This window comes from Myxocyprinus asiaticus, chromosome 33, assembly GCF_019703515.2.
Source record: "Myxocyprinus asiaticus isolate MX2 ecotype Aquarium Trade chromosome 33, UBuf_Myxa_2, whole genome shotgun sequence".
Classification (NCBI taxonomy): Eukaryota; Metazoa; Chordata; class Actinopteri; order Cypriniformes; family Catostomidae; genus Myxocyprinus; species Myxocyprinus asiaticus.
In genome coordinates, this window is record NC_059376.1 from 13,511,691 (window position 1) to 13,525,141 (window position 13,451).

The 13,451-nt window shown below is 39.1% G+C and overlaps 1 protein-coding gene across 5 annotated transcripts in view; it reads right to left on the reverse strand.

Moving 5' to 3' along the window:
* LOC127424301 (ubiquitin-associated protein 2-like) overlaps positions 1–13,451 on the reverse strand; it is a 38,296-nt gene that overhangs the window by 9,054 nt on the left and 15,791 nt on the right. For 4 of the 5 annotated variants that reach the window (XM_051669346.1, XM_051669345.1, XM_051669348.1 and 1 more), the window contains exons 11-20: positions 11,238–11,424; positions 10,646–10,850; positions 7,024–7,259; positions 6,434–6,621; positions 3,988–4,132; positions 3,780–3,819; positions 2,200–2,329; positions 2,016–2,073; positions 1,640–1,832; positions 254–345 (exon numbers count right to left, since the gene is read on the reverse strand). In XM_051669346.1, the coding sequence (XP_051525306.1) occupies positions 254–345; positions 1,640–1,832; positions 2,016–2,073; positions 2,200–2,329; positions 3,780–3,819; positions 3,988–4,132; positions 6,434–6,621; positions 7,024–7,259; positions 10,646–10,850; positions 11,238–11,424 (1,474 nt within the window). The remainder of the gene's footprint in view (positions 1–253; positions 346–1,639; positions 1,833–2,015; positions 2,074–2,199; positions 2,330–3,779; positions 3,820–3,987; positions 4,133–6,433; positions 6,622–7,023; positions 7,260–10,645; positions 10,851–11,237; positions 11,425–13,451) is intronic. The other variant, XM_051669347.1, reaches the window with a different exon arrangement.

The following is a 13,451-nucleotide window of genomic DNA, read 5'->3' on the forward strand; positions in this document are numbered from 1 at the left end:
ACAAAATTACTCAATGCCCACCCATAGCTGAAATTATAATTTGTGTTATTGCATTAAAATAGATAGACTATATATTTATTTGTTTCTAATGTAAAGAAATTGCTTAGCTGTTAATCTGATTCAAGACTTCTAACTTTACAAGTTAACATACAAGGCACAAATGGAAGGTAAGAAACTTGAAGAGCTCACAATAATGCAATTGAGATCAAATCTTTGCTTTATTAATGTAAGAGCAGTGCAGCCATATACTAACTGGGTAAGCAGGAAGGAGGCCACCAGGACCCATGATGTACTGACTGGCCAGCAGAGGCGGGACTCCTTGAGCCAGGTTTGGAGGAGCTTTACCTGAAAATTAGGACAAATGTGTTTTAATAACAAATAACATATCTTTATAGAGCTTTTACAATTTACACATTGAAAACGTACTTAACTGAAATTTTCTTCTCCCCTTCCCCCTCCAAAGCAGCTTTGACATTAAATATTATACATTTCTTATGTTGATTTAAATGCATACTCCATAACTTCACACTTCTTTAGCTTCTTCAATATCTCCATTTTTACAAAGTCCAGAAACACCTCTCATATATTCTGAAATTCAGAGAACTTCTTCCTTACCACATATACAAGTTTTTCGAGAGCCAATCTTGATATTACATATTTTAACCATAAACCTAGAGTAGGGTAGCTAGTATTTTTCCAGTATAAAGCAATAGCACGTCTGGCTTGTAATAGAAAAATGATGGATTTATGCCTTTCTTTAATAGAAAGAGAACAGTTGTCTGGGTATATACTGAGTATACACAATACAGGGTTTAATGGAACTAAAGAAGAGGTAAATTGAGAGATATATCGAATCACCCCATTCCAAAATTTTGGCAACTCCTCACATTTCCATATACAATGAAATAAAGTACCTTGAAGTTTAAAGTTTGCATTTAAAGCATAGAACCGGGATACTAGAATTACATTTATTTAGTTTCACCAGAGTTACATACGTTCTCATTATCCAATTGTATGGTAAAAGTCTCATCTGTGTGTTAATGGTTCACGTTTGTGCCTTTAAGCATATTGTCCCACAATCCTCCTGTGAAATATCTATTTTTAAATGTTGTATCATATTAGTCTTATATTGTCAGAATTTCCTTTTTGATTTTCCACTAGTAAATTATATAATTGGATAACCCGCCCCTTACTGAAACAATTCTGCATAGAAACTGTGTCCAATATAGACATTGGAAGAAGCTGTACTGAGTTCTTCAGTCGTGAAAAAATAAAACGTCTTAGTTGTAAATATTTGAAAAAATGTTTAGGAGGTATATCAAACTTTGCTGATAACTTGTCAAATGGCATTAAAATAGTGTCTTCTTATAAGTCCATCAGTCTACCAATGCCCTTATTTAACCACATTTTAAACCCCATATTATTTTTAGCCGGGCTGAAATGTTAATTGCCCCAGATTGGTGAAAAACAAGACAGCACTGGGGAATCATCAAGATATTTATGTACTTTGTGCCATGTTAAAGACAAATTAAATATTTCACTGCTGACTGCACATTTTGAAACTCAAATTTCAAACTTTAATTTGACATTTAATGTGTTGGTATGAAAACACATCTTAACATTTTCGTCTGCACTTTACCAGAGGTGCTGGAGGTGTTCATAGAGGTCTGCATTGGTGCAGATCGGCCAGCAGAGGGAGCGGATGTGCCATTAGCAGCTAGACTCTGAGTTGAAGCGTTCAGTCCGTTTGAGTTAACTGACGAGCTGGACACACTTGACACAGAGCCGGAGAACACGGGCAGGCTCACGCTCACGTCAGTGCCCATCTGTGACTAGAGGAAGCCATTTACATTCAATAAATTTTGATCCAGTCACTCATAAGTTCCATGACTTTAAAATCATTAACCTGAGTAACTCAGGTAAAAAAGTGAATACCTAAAGTTAGGAAGCTGAACCAGGAAAGAGAGAATGGAAATTGAAGAATAATCCTGCAAGACAGCGTGGAGAGTACTTACGCTCAGGGAAGAGCTGGTGGGCGCTGAAGATCCAAGAGAGTTCACACTGCTCACGTGACTGATGAGAGAGACAACAACCCAAAAACAAACATGAGACTTTAAGACAACTGATAAAATCAGCCAGACAGAGCCATCCTCTCATGAATAATTAATTAGATGACACTTTGCAGTGGGGAGGTAGTACCTGCTAAGAGAGGGAAGAGCTGTGCTGAGGGCAGGTGCTGCTGTTGAGGAGGTGGAAGATTGGAGAGATGACAGGCCGTTTTCGCTGGGGACAGCTGTGGACACAGACTGTGGAGTGCTGGACGGAGCAGCTGCAGGAAGACAAAGATGAAAAATGTCAAATGCAAATGTTTGTCTATGCAACGAATTCTCCTAGTAAAGGTGTAAAGCTTTGGTAAAATTGGGAAATCTGAACTAAACTGTCGCCAACACCATGTTGTAACCAGGCAACTTGCAACAAGTGACCATGACATAGTATACATTATAGTTTCTAGTTGGTCATATCATGCTGGGAAACTCCATCCACCATGAAATCTTTCGGTCCAGAATCCCACTTAAATTACTTTAAGTAAAAATTACTTGACGCTGGAAACTTGATGTGTTATGCCCAATTAGGACATGCAGTGTGCCTTGTTTTGTAACTTTTAAAGGGATAATTCACCCAAAAATAAAAAACCTCAATTTACTCACCCTCATGCCATCCCAGATGCATATGACTTCCTTTCATCTGCAGAACACAATTTAAGGTTTTTAGAAGAATATCTCAGCTCTGTAGGCATAAACAATGTAAGTGGATGGAAGCCAGAACTTTGAAGCTCCAAAATTTTCACTTTAAATCTTTATTTTCACTTTCACATTCTTCTTTTGTTTTTTTGGCAAATCACATTCTTCATGCATATCACCACCTAATGGTCGGGGCTGGTTAAAGGTGGAGATTTATAGTACAAAAGGACTTAAATATTGATCTGTTTCTCACCCACACCTATCATATAGATTATTTGATTTTAGGAGATTCGAAGTTCTGGCCACCATTCACTCACATTGTATGGACCTACAGAGCTGAAATATTCTTCTAAAGAAAACTGTATTTGTGTTGTGCAGACGAAATAAAGTCATACACATCTGGGATTGCATGATGGTGAATAAATCATTTTTGGGTGAACTACCCCTTTAAGTCTAATTTATATATTGGAATAAGCCTAACATTTTCTCCTGAACAAACTGAAGCACCCAGTGCAAACTAAGCATGCGGTTAAACTACACGCAGCATCGTTTTAAAATGAGTCTGTTGAGGGTGACGTCATGAAATTATGCCAACGCTCAGGCAGAAAACATCAGTAGATAAGCAGTCTCATAAAAAATAAAAATAAAATAAAAAAAACTTTAGAAAGACAGGCTTATCTCAAAGTTTTCCATTTGGAACATTAAGCAAGTAATGTAGCTAGCTACAGTTTCCTCAGCTGGCAAGGGGGATTGTAAATAAAGAAAGTCACATTCAAAACACATCAAAGATTGGTTTTCACAAATCATCAGCACTATTTGACTAGCAGAGTTCTCCTAGGTCAAGAACAAAACCAGATGAACACCTTAGCAGAACATAAATGTCAGTGTATTTCATCATTATGCAAACTTATATAAATTAGCCTTTGGAGGCTCAATAAGGTTAGTGTTTGGAGTTAGGGCCATGTCAACATGTCAGGCACCAATCAGGGCAGAAAATAATGTAGATCTCACATAGACGTAATGCAGATAATCACATACCTTCCTGTGTGCTAGATGTCCTCATTTCACTAAATCCATTCTGTGGGTAAACAGAGGTTAACTGATTCAGCTGTCAGGTATACTAACATTTCACTTATTAAGAGCAATCATGCTAGATAATAATTTTGGTAAGAAAGATTCAAATTGAGTACTCATTTAAAAAACTAAAACAGGTTTAAATATAAGATGAAGAGGTTATTGGTCATACGCTGAGAGGGGTGGTGGCCAATGATTCCACTTTGGTGGCAGAAGAGGGAGCCATGACAGGAGCAGTAGTAGTGCTGGGAAAACCCAGAGATGATGATGGGTAACTGGACTCCAAAATTACTGGAGGCAAACCACCTAATGACTCACTAAAATGATGAGAGATGATACAGACAGGAAGCAACTCTGATTTGAAATGTATTACTAAGACAGTCGTTTATTGTCTCAGGTCAATACCGGGTTGGACAGCAGTCACAAATAAATCACAGTTTACAACAAAATGTACCATAAATGAGGGAAGAGTTAAAGGGGTAGTTCTCCTAAAGGAAAAACCCACATCTTTCCAAACCTGTATGACTTTCGTCTGCGGAACGAAACAGAAGTTTGTTTTTAGCAGAATTTATAAGCTGCTTTCTGTACAATGAAAGTAAATTGTGAGCATAGCTGTCTTTCAAGATTTTCAAGGAAAGATTTTCAGTGTACAACAGTTCCACTCAACGCTCTCTTACGGCTTCAGAAGACGATTGAAGCCGAAATACAGAGACCTTTTTTTATGCTTTTATTAGAACATAGTAATTTACAATATTCATTATGTATAAACAGGTATACACAAATCCCTTATAGATTCGTATTAAATAGACCATCATTAGATAATCTACATTTCTATTATGTGATAAATACGTAGACGATGCAATATTTGTCTTTCACTGAAACTCTGTAGAAATAAACTAAAAATTCAAACATTTCAATACTTAAACAGAAAAAGACATAATACAAATAAATAAAAAATCAAGAGAAATAAAAAGACGAAAAGGGGGAAAGAGAGTGAAAGGGAAAGGACTTCAGAGAGGAAAAGTGGAGATGAATAAGAAATGGGGGGTAGGTTGTTGGGTCCACTTGGTAAGACCAATGTAGTTTTACATGTTACAATATGTTAGTCTAGAGGAATCTCACGAAATTGCTGAATATAATCAAAGAAAGGTTTCTGTTATAATAGAAATCCTTCAAAGAACCATTTACTGTGTGCTTTATTTTCTCAAATTTGAGGTTTGACAATGTCATTTATTAAGTGAGTGGACGGTAGGGAGGGGCAGCCTTGTTCCAATTATATAGTCTCCTCACTAATAAAGCAGCAAAGGCCAAAGCATCTCTTTGATAAGTATTAGTTGATGTGTTATCAGGAGGCACCCCAAATATAGCAGTAAGAGGGCAGGGGGTGGAATAGATCTCTGATATACTTTAGAGAGTCTCGAAGAAGGATTTCCAAAATGTATTCAGCCTTATACATCCCCAAACAATATGGTAAAGAGTAGCAGGGGCACATCTACATATATCACATAAGGGATCCATTCCTGGATAAATCTTGGCTAAAGCTGACTGAGTAATGGAGCCGATATATGATTTTAAACTGAATAAGGCCATGGCGTACGCAAAGTGAAGATGAGTGAATGCGGTTAAGAGCCTCTTCCCAAATCTCATCTGAGAGATTGAGGACCATGTCTTCTTCCCAATGAGATTTTACAATAATCAAAGAGGGTGTTCTCAAAGAGCTAATATAATTATAAATCTTGGAGAGCATACCTCTACGTACCAAAGTAAGGTCTTGAACAATTGTTTCAAGGTGGTTTCTGGGGGGTAGAGAAGCAAAGCCTGGAAATCTTTTTACGAGCAAAATCCCTGACTTTTGAAAATAGTGAAAAAAATGTGCTTTGGGAAGATTAAATGCCTGACATAGTTGTGAGAAACTGGCAAATATGTCATCTATATATTGATGATCTATTTGTGTTATTCCTGAAGAATGCCAGGTTCCAAAGGCAGAGCTATGAAGAGATTGGGGAAATAAAGTATTATTTGCTAAAGGAGAAAATAAACAGTTCATTCAGGCCAAACGGTTTCTTAAACTGATTTAGGATCTTCAATGAATGCCAAACTACAACATTATTTTTGGATACAGACACTGGTAAAAGAAGAGAGGCACTAAACAGTGCAGATAGGAAGTAGGGCAGGCCAAGCCACCCGTCCTTTTGGGCATCTGCAAGATGTCTCAACGAATTTGAGGTACTTTTCATTGCCAAATAAAACAGAAAAGTAAACTGTTCAAGGATTTGATTAAAAAGAGTGTCTAAATAAGATAGGTACATTGAAAGAGGTAAAGAAATTTGGGGAGAATCTTTATAGAATTAAGCCTGCCAACAAGGGAAAGTGAATACAGAGACTTTTAAGGTAGTTTTTGCCCATTCACTTTCACTGAATAAAAAAAAGAGAAGCTTGGACATTCTGCCAAACATCTCCTTTTGTTTTCTACAAAAGTCATACAGGATTAAAATGACATGAAGGCACATAAATAATGACAGATTTTAGGATAAACTATTCTTTACGTATCAGCAATTAAACTGAACAGATCAAACATGCTTAGAATGGAAGAGAGAGAGACAGGTAAACAGACAAACCTGATGGTACCGGGTTTGGAGTACAGGTTGCTCTGGGTTTGAGCAGCAGTTACAGGTTCCTGACAGCTAGTTTCTGATTGGTTGAGATTCTCCACAGTGGACTCAGGTCCAAAATCCAGTGCACCGAACTGCACGTTCAGCCCAGACACATCAGCAGAGCCTGGCATCTCCACTGCTGAAGAGGGGATCTGGCAACCAAAATGCATAATGGCTTGTTTATTAATGAAGAAATCAAAGTCCATTTGAATAAAGCACATTTTCTTTGGCAATGGGATTTGGCAATCGTTTAACGCTACATAGTACTCCCAAAATGAGCCTTCACACACAATTTGTTAACTCCGGTTCACTTCTGTGGGTGTTCCTCGTTTACATTTGGCTGACGCTTTTATCCAAAGCGAATTACAGTGCCCTTATTGCAGGGACAATCACCCTGGAGCAACCTGGAGTTAAGTGCCTTGCTCAAGGACACAATGGTGATGGCTGTGGGGATTGAACCAATAACCTTCTGCTTACCAGTTCAGTGCTTTAGTCCACTACACCATCACCACCATTTGTTGCCAGTTCAATGAAAGTACTAGTACTGTCATTACCTTGGAGGGAGGGAGCAATCTCCGTCTCTGTGGTCTGATGTTTTTGGCCTGTGGGGGCTCTGTTGTGGTGACAACAGGCTCAGAGAGGGGATTCAGGGATGGAGAGGGCCCATCATATGGGGGGAGTGGGACGGGGTCTCGGGCCTGAGCCGGCAGGTCTGACTGGAGTGCTGAATTCTGATGCTGGGTCAGTTGACTTAGGATGGGGGATGGGTCGGGTTGGGCCTTTAAGTCCACTGTAAAGAGCAAAGAAAGCGTGAAATTTAAAAGCGTGTTATATAAAACGGGTTTACAAGCTTTGATGCCAAGAAATTGGAAATATGATGAGCCCCTTGTGTGGGACCCCCTTCTTAAATTTATAGTCAGCTATACATTTTTATGCATACAGACCCATTGTAGTGAGTATGAGCCAAAGGATTTCAAAAATGATATGGAAAACATTAACTTTGTATTCAGTGTATTTTTTAGAAATATAAACCTGAACAGAAAACATTTTCAATAAAAATGTTACAATAAATATTGCTCAAAAGCTGCTTTAGAAAGAACAGCTAAAGGCAACAATGGAGAGGAGAAACCCATGAGAAAGATACACTAATACAAACTCTTCTTGAAAGTATATATGCTGCAAGAAATGAATACTTAATTTTTAAATGATAAGAAACTACATGCAAATATTTTTATTATTTGAGCTGTGCTGAAAACAGTAGCATTTTACAATCTGCGCATGCACGTGCTGATATGTGTGTGTGTCAAAAACAGAGCAGCGCTCATTCACTGAAGTGTGCTGCACATACAGACTGTATATTTACTTATTAAATACATCCTTTGCAATTCACAGAACCATTGTATGGCTTCAAAAGGACTTTCAATTTAATTTGAGTCATTTGGACTAATTCAATGGTGCCTTTATGCTTCTTTAATGTCATACTGGAGCTTGACAGTAACACGACACACAATAACACAGAGCACTGGAAAATGCTCTTCATTAACATGCTAATGAGCAAGAGAGCGATCACTTCACTTCTGGGAATGTGTACTTTAATGTGCAACATAAACAATGCTTTTTTCCCCCAAGTTAAGGTCTTCGCACACCAATTTTAGCCGCAATTTCTCACCGCAATCAACATTTGGAATTGAAACAATGGATTCCTAATTAGCCATTCACACCTGAAGCGAACATTCATGGCGAAACGTGCGCCGACAAAGCGAAGCATTTTTTTTTCTTTTTTAACAGTGTGTCCATTTTTATTTTCCTTTGCCTGGCATTGAAATGCCCTGACCAGTAAACAAAAGAGCTTTGGATCACGTGTCAGGAGCCAATGCAGATACCAAAACCAGCGCAACAGGTGGCGCTAAAGCTCAGAAAGCCGTTTTGAACACCGTCAAAAAATGCTGTTGGAACTCAAGAAAGAAATCCTGACCAACAGTGACGATGTGCATTTAATTTGCATCAAATGCCTTAAAAACTAAAACTTTTCTTTCTCATGGGGTCTCTTAACATGCAAATGATATTGTTGAATCATTGCCTTGCATCCCTTTTAAATACAATCTGATCCTCTGTGGATTGTCTTCATAATTTATTCCATATTTCTGCATTTTTTGCCTTTGCATTTAATCTTACCCGAGTTCTCTTTTAATATTCCCTAATATAATATATGGTATACTGCAGCATCTTTGCCTTTGTATCACCTTATTTTAATAAACAACTTTACAGATCTTAAGTGTTTTTTCTTTGCCAAATATTAATAATACTATTGCTGTAACGTCTTTGTATTAAAATGCCTTTGTATACCAAAAACTTGTCTCCACAAAACCGTTATTGCAGTTGTTATTAGTTGTTATCAGCTGTCGTTGGCAATTTTGAAGTATCTAATAATGAGTCAGGCTGAAGATTGGTTTTGTTGGGTGAGATCTGTTTTATTGCTTGCATTATATAGACTCTTGGAGCATTTAAACGTAGTCACGTTTAATTAGTAGCATGCAGGGTTTTGAACAAATGAATAAAATAAGATATATATGGCAATAAGATACAATCAGTAATGTTCCAATTGACAACATCTGTTTTAATGGTTATTATAATTGTGTGCATTACGCAGTGATTTCAAACAACTGTACTTTACACAAGTATATACAGTATTTAATCCAAGTGGTACATAATCACACTCGTTACAAATGATTAAATGTTTGAACCGTTAATATAATTTTTTACACTCAATTCTTTCTAATCACCCCTCAGACGGTGTATACGTCATAACACTGTAGGGCCATTGGTTCCTAATCTGAAACATTTAGGAGCCAAATGGCTGTTTTAGTTGCCACATCACAGAATTGCTTGATTTAGATTGTTGTTCAAAAACAAGGTAGAAACCCAATGAAAAGACAGCTGATAGCTCATTAATCGGGTATTTAATATATCTACTGTATAGCTGAGTGCACAAATTTGTGACTCCAGCCGGGTCTCCTAAGCAACCAAATTGGCCCGGTTGCTAGGGAAGGTAGAGTCACATGGGGTAACCTCCTTGTGGTTGTGATCAGTGGTTCTCGCTCTCAATGGGGCGCATGGTAAGTTGTGCGTGGATCGCAGAGTGTAGCATGAGCCTCCACATGCTGAGAGTCTCCGCGGTGTCATGCACAACGAGCCATGTGATAAGATGCGCGGATTGACGGTCTCAGAAGTGGAGGCAACCGAGACTTGTCCTCTGCCACCCGGATTGAGGTGAGTAACCGCTCCACCACGAGGACCTACTAAGTAGTGGGAATTGGGCATTCCAAATTCCAAAAAAAAAAAAATGGTGAAAAGTGGCACAAGACACACTGGCAGTCTAAAGATGTATTCAAAAACTCACAAGATGATATCTGATGAAACCGCATATGAAAGCACACATCCAGACTGTCGCAATCATTTATTTATGGTCGCTTTGCGACCATTTTAGTTGCCGTCTGGAGCCCTACACTGCCAGTCAACTTGTCACGCAGGTGAACAGAATTAGTTTGTGAATATGTCTTGAATGTTTTCATTCTCATTGAGCAAATCAACAACAAACTCGACTGCAGCAGCTTGTAGAGAAATGTCCTTTTTTAATCTGCTTGTCAAGGTGTTCTTTTCATGCGTAATGGGCAATGGGGAGACCAGCTAAAAAGTGCTTTGCGCCACCTACCATCCCAGGGCAAAATAGCTTGTCGATTAGCGCCACCTATTGTAAAGGTGTGAATGTGCTAAAGACAATCATTCGCCTCGCTTTTAATGTGAAAGAGCCATTTGTTGGCGATTCGGCTCTCATAATCGTATCGCCTTTGGTATGCAAAGGCCTTTAGTGTTTCTGTTACCGGATATTGAAGTAACAGTTTCTGTTCCAAATTTCTGGTTTTTTACCTCTTTCGGGCAAAAAAACAAAAATGGCATTTTTTTGACATTTTCGGCAGCCCAAATTTGCAATTAGAAAGAAGAGTGAAATGGTAATGTCAAAGTCTGTAAATCAATGTAAATGTTACTTTTTTGTAGACTGGGGGGTGGGGGGCTTTAGATATTTACTCCTTTTAAAAAAATTTCCACATACCCCCTAGCACCCACTTACAGCCCCCTGGGGCCTAATATATTTACCACAGTGTGTGTAATACTAACTGTGAGCTGTTGTAACAGGCATCTCCTTGGGTTCATTTAGAGTCATAGGTGCAGGCGCAAGTGGAACTGAAGCAGTGGGTTCTGCAGAAACAGTGCCATTGCTTAGGGCCCCTGCCATCTGACTGGACAGAGGGGTGAGTCGGGGCGTGCTGATTGGTTCTGCTTTCTGTACATCAATTTGATGATGTCTGGATCCCAGCATGGACTAGAAGGCAGATAAATAAATACAAATAATTAATTGAAATAGGTCATCCTAATCACTTCATTTGATGATTTGATTCAATTTGATTAAATACTTAACATGCAGCACAAACAACTTAAACATGACCCAAAAGACCCTCGCTAACTTTCAGTTTGTTTGTTTGTTGGCCAATGCATATCTTTGCCTCAAAAATAGGATATCCTTTTACAAAAAAAAGTTAGAAGAAATCTCTCCTGAAACTGAAAGTGTTATAATCTTTATTGAAAGCCACACTTTCTTTGAGCACCTGTCTAGACAAGAATTCTGCATTTCATCTGCCTAACTGTGGTGATTAACTGTGCTAAAATCCAGCATGTGTTTGTATGTGTTTGTGCTTGCGTTAGATCTCACAGATGCGGCATGTGCATAAGTGCCAGCGGCAGCAGAGGCGTAGCTGTGCAAGTTTGCTCGAGTGGAGTGTTGCTGGGAGTTGGTGAACACCAGGCTCTGGGTTAGAGTATCAGGGGATGATGGCTCGAAACCAGCCAGTTCAGAGTCGCCCTCTGTCACTTTAGGCATCAGAGATCCGAGATCCATCCTGAGAAGCACAAAGAGAATGAATTGGCATACGAGAAAGAGAGAATGAATTGACATTTAGGTGCAGCGATACGTCTTCTCCAACTCTCGTGAGCGTGCAAAATCTACAGTAAGTGCAATGTTCGTGTCTGGGCAATGCACAATTGGGTATGATCAGGAGTGTTCAGGCCATGTGACCATATTTGCACAACAGTGAGTGTATTCGCAAAAATACAGTGCATTCAGAAAGTATTCAGACCCCTTAATTTTTTTTAAATGTTTTTTTTTGTTGTTGCAGCCTTATGCTAAAATGCTTTAAATTATTTTTTTCCCCACATCAATCTACACTCCATACCCCATAATAACAAGATTTTTGATAACTTTACAAATGTATAAAAAAAGAAAAAACTGAAATATCACACTGACATAAGTATACAGATCCTTTTTGCAGTGACGCTTGAAATTTAGCTCTGGTGCATCCCATTTCTCTGGATCATCTTTGGGATGTTTCTACACTTTGACTGGAGTCCACCTGTGGCAAATTCAATTGATTGGACATGATTTGGAAAGGCACACACCTGTCTATATAAGGTCTCACAGCTGAAAATGCATATCAGAGCAAAAACCCAGCCATGAGGTCAAAGGAACTGCCTGCAGACCTCAGAGACAGGACTGTGTCAAGGCACAGATCTGGGGAAGGCTACAAATAAATTTCAGCTGCATTGAAGGTTCCCAAGAGTACAGTGGCCTCCATATATCTTAAATGGAAGTTTGGAACAACCAGGACTCTTCCTAGAGCTGGCCGCCCGGCCAAACTGAGCAATCGGGGGAGAAGGACCTTGGTAAGAGAGGTGTGTAGATGAAAGAAACTTGAAGGACAACCATAACTTCAACATTCCACCCATCTGGGCTTTATGGCAGTGGCTAGACGGAAGCCTCTCCTCAGTGCAAGACACATGAAAGCCCGCTTGGAATTTGCAAAAAAGCACCTAAAGAATTCTCAGACTGTGAGAAACCAGATTCTCTGGTCTGATGAAACGAAGACTGGCTGGGTTTTTGCTCTGATATGCATTTTCAGCTGTGAGACCTCATATAGACAGGTGTTTGGCCTCAATTCCAAGCGTCATGTCTGGATGAAACCAGGCACCGCTCATCACCTGCGCAATACCATCCCAACGGTGAAGCATGGTGGTGGTAGCATCATGCTGTGGGGGTGTTTTTCAGCAGCTGGGACTGGGGGACTGGTCAGGGTTGAAGGAAAGCTGAACGCAGCAAATACAGAGATATCCTTAATGAAAACCTGGTCCAGAGCACATTCCAACAGGAAAATGCCCCCAAGCACAAAGGACAACTCTGTGAATGCCCTTGAGTGGCCCAGCCAGAACCCAGACTTGAACCCAATCGAACATCTCAGGAGAGACCTGAAAATGGCTGTCCACTGATGGTCCCCATCCAACCTGGCAGAGCTTGAGAGGATCTGCTGAGAAGACTGGCAGAAAATCCCCAAATCCAGGTGTGCAAAGCTTGTCGCATCTTACTCAAAAAGACTTGAGGCTGTAATCGCTGCTAAAGGTGCTTCAACTAAGTACTGAGTTAAGGGTCTGAATACTTATGTCAATGTGATATTTCAGTTTTTTATTTTTAATAAAATTGCAAAGTTATCAAAAATCTGGTTTTTGCTTTGTCATTATGGGGTATGGAGTGTAGATTGATGTGAGAAAAAATAATTTATAAAGCATTTTAATATAAGGCTGCAACATATAACAAAATGTGCAAAAAATGAAGGGGTCTGAATACTTTTTTTTTTGAATGCACTGTATTTGGAAGGTCCATGTAAGACTAGCTTCTGACATCTTATGTATGCTGCGTCTTCATTTATCAGTTGCGCACTGCACCCGCATACGGCTAGACAATGCATACGCACACGAAAATAATAAACATCCTTTGCCATGCCCACTGATTTTGCACACATGACGTATTGCATAGACGTAGTGTAATGTATTTTATTGGTACATTTAACACCACATTTTTAACAGGTTAAAATAATTT